The sequence below is a fragment of the Teleopsis dalmanni genome, unplaced genomic scaffold, assembly GCF_002237135.1.
Source record: "Teleopsis dalmanni isolate 2A unplaced genomic scaffold, ASM223713v2 unscaffolded_contig_3615, whole genome shotgun sequence".
In the NCBI taxonomy this organism is placed as follows: Eukaryota; Metazoa; Arthropoda; class Insecta; order Diptera; family Diopsidae; genus Teleopsis; species Teleopsis dalmanni.
Genome location: NW_024034997.1, coordinates 1,445 through 4,508, shown reverse-complemented (window position 1 = coordinate 4,508; position 3,064 = coordinate 1,445). Strand labels below are relative to the sequence as shown.

Genomic DNA, 3,064 nt, shown 5'->3' with positions numbered 1-3,064 from the left:
CACTGTGAAAACCAAGCTTTAGCGTCCAGAAGATATAAGTTTTTGGGAAGGTATTGCTTTGACTGCTTATCAGACTGCGGAAAAGACGAAAGAACTTTTAAATTATCTAAATTTGACAGGATAGATTAAGTCTGTATTCTTCTATCTAAGAATTTCTTGCGACGAGTGTGACGAAAAATCGCTAATTGAGATGTATGGAAAGTGATCTGATTGCTTGCCACTAAAATTAACCAAACCAATCATGATGTTTTGCTAATTTTCGGGTAGTTTCTTAATTTTATCAGCATAGAATTTTAGTGGCCTGCCAAGAAAACTTTGAAAAGTAATTTTCAACGGCTGTTTGGTCGGTGTATTTTTCACCACTGAAAGAGATTAACAGAAACTGCAACTACCATCTGATTGCTAGTCAGTAATTAAGTTTTATACCAAGCTAGAGAAGTTTATAATAGACAATTCCTATCCTATTCCACGTAACACCCAACGTAACCTTGTTTGTCGTCAATCTAATTAATGATATTTTTTGTAGAGTCTCACTGACTTTGACTTTGATCACTTGTTTTATCAATTTCTGTATTTAATTTATTTTTTATCATCCATAATGATTTGCTTCAAAAAGGTTTGACTTCCTTGAATTTCAACAACGTTTCACTGATGGTAATTCCCTCAAGCCTACTTGTTTGCTTTAATTAATTTGGTACCTTAATATTGAGGATCCTTGCATTGTCTGCTCTTTTATAATTTCAGACTGTCTTATGATTTATGTTTAATCTCTTCTGACAGCTTATTCATCAGCAGAGATACCAGTGGGTACTAGTGGTGTCTCTGTTCTCTTCTCATAGCTTGCTTGTAGAACTTGTTCCACCAGTTAAAAACTTTTATGAATTATGTTATTAGTTGGCTGCTCAGAACGAGGTACATTTTTGACATTAAAATTTCCGAGAAACAATCGGGGAAATGATTCCTAGGTCTGATGTTCACTTACAGCATCCTCACCGTAGACTGCACAATTTGTTTGCCATTTTTGCAGTACCTATCGTATAGTCATAAAGAACCACTTAATTTAAAAATTTATCAGAATATATTTATTATACATATATGTTAATATATATGCTTAAAACAGCTTTAGTTTGGTTAACCGATCAACTATCGTATTTTGTTTTTTAATTAAAAACATTCGTAATACAAACAAAATGTTTATTCAATTGGTATTCTAATACATATTAAACAAATATTAATGTATGTTTACATCAAAAAAACTTTTTATTAAATAGTTGCTGCAATAGACTAGACTAGACTATAGAATGTTATAGAATATGAGTCATTTAGTATGTCACATCATAATTGCTAATCGTTCGTAAAGCACAATAGATTATCTTCTAAGAATTATATTTTTCTTCTTTAATACATCTATTTTTTTAGTTATACTAACAAGTACTGCGTGACCTGATAGGGCTTATTGGGTTTAAAATTGACATCTTTTCTTATAAATAAAATTATAGACCAAATGCCTTTATATTGTCCATAAACAATTTATTTAACACTCATTAGCAAAAATATTTATACAATACAAATTTGTTTAATTAAAATATTTATCACATACACTTCGTCACAATAATATCTTCCTCAATTTTTTGATAATATGACATATCTCTATAAAATATACTTATAAACATAATTTAGTATTACAAATTTACTTATAATTAATTAGTTTTTGGTTTTGGTACTCGTGGCGCACGCCAAATACGTTTTAGCATTAGACGTATTAATATAACTACCAATATCACAGCTAAAATTATCATTGCCAAAACAAAACCAATCACATCCAGTAAATAGTATTGATACCATTTGAGATCCAGACCTGCCGATCGCATATGCGAGGCACCCTTATATCTGATCACATATTCGATCCAATACATAGCGGTATCACGTGCATGTGTTGGCCGATCATGAAATATTGCTGATATGCGTTCTATATTCTCCCTGTACGTACTCTCTGTTAGCAACTTGATTATAGTACCTCTCAATATGTCCCCATTAATTGATTGAAAGTGAAGACTTATAGCATATCCATTCTTAACAGCTTTATTCATATTAAGATGCTTGAAAGGAAAATAAAAATTTTTTATACTAATATCTTCAATGATATCTTCAATTTCATATTTATACGTACCTGATCACAATAGAATGGAATTCCCAGCATTGGTACAGCATGGTGCACTCCTTCTTGTGTGCTAAAGAGACCTCCATGTGTTATGAATAGCTTAGTATTTGGATGTGCTAGTATATCACTTTGTGGCAACCATTTCCTTATTAATACATTTTTAGGTAGATCAGGAATGGATTCGTTCTCAAATTTCCAAATTACACGTTGCTTTATACTGGAGAACACACGCAGGAACATCTTAAGTTTTTCATCTGGCATATCCTTGCTTTGAACATTACTTCCTGTAAGTATCATCAATATTTTTAGGCTTAAATTAATTTTTTATAAATGTATATAGATGATCATTAAAATCCTACAAAAATACTATCGAACGAATCATAACCTTTAATAAAAGAGTCCCTTTTAAGATGATTTTCTATCGGCTCTACACCACTGTTTTTAATCTTCCGGCAAAAAATATCAAGCTCTGCTTAACTAACTGGCCTAAATCGCTAAAGGATCTTAGTATTTTTATCTGGTTTTAATCGAACTGAAAAAGGTTCAAACCTTCAAATTTAAGGTTATACTGATTAGAGACCTTAATTTAAGTTCAAGTTTAGCACAGTTTGTTTGAGGATTTGTTTCTCTCAGCAAATAATGAAGTCCTTTTTGATGAAATATTTATTTAATATATTAATATTCTAATCCAATCCTTTCTGTCTTAATGTTTTCTTGTGCGGAAGCAGATGGTGCTCATCCTGCATTACCTGATGCACTACCTGAATTTATTGAATTAATTATTGGAGATTAACCATTGAGGAACTTAAAAGCAGCAGATCATTTCGGTGACTTCTGAGACGTGGATTTCTCATTGCTTATTAATTATTTCAAGTCCTGGTGTAGACTTGAGCACTGATTTAT

General features: G+C 31.4%; 1 protein-coding gene across 1 annotated transcript; it reads right to left on the bottom strand.

Annotated features, from left to right (window-relative positions):
- Positions 1-1,526: 1,526 nt before the first annotated feature.
- Positions 1,527-2,479, bottom strand: LOC119665132 (UDP-glycosyltransferase UGT5-like). Its single transcript, XM_038074440.1, has 2 exons — positions 2,171-2,479; positions 1,527-2,099 (listed from the first exon to the last, which is right to left on the bottom strand). Exons 1-2 carry the CDS (start codon positions 2,456-2,458, stop codon positions 1,701-1,703), a joined length of 687 nt encoding a protein of 228 aa, XP_037930368.1. The 5' UTR covers positions 2,459-2,479; the 3' UTR covers positions 1,527-1,700.
- Positions 2,480-3,064: the final 585 nt, after the last annotated feature.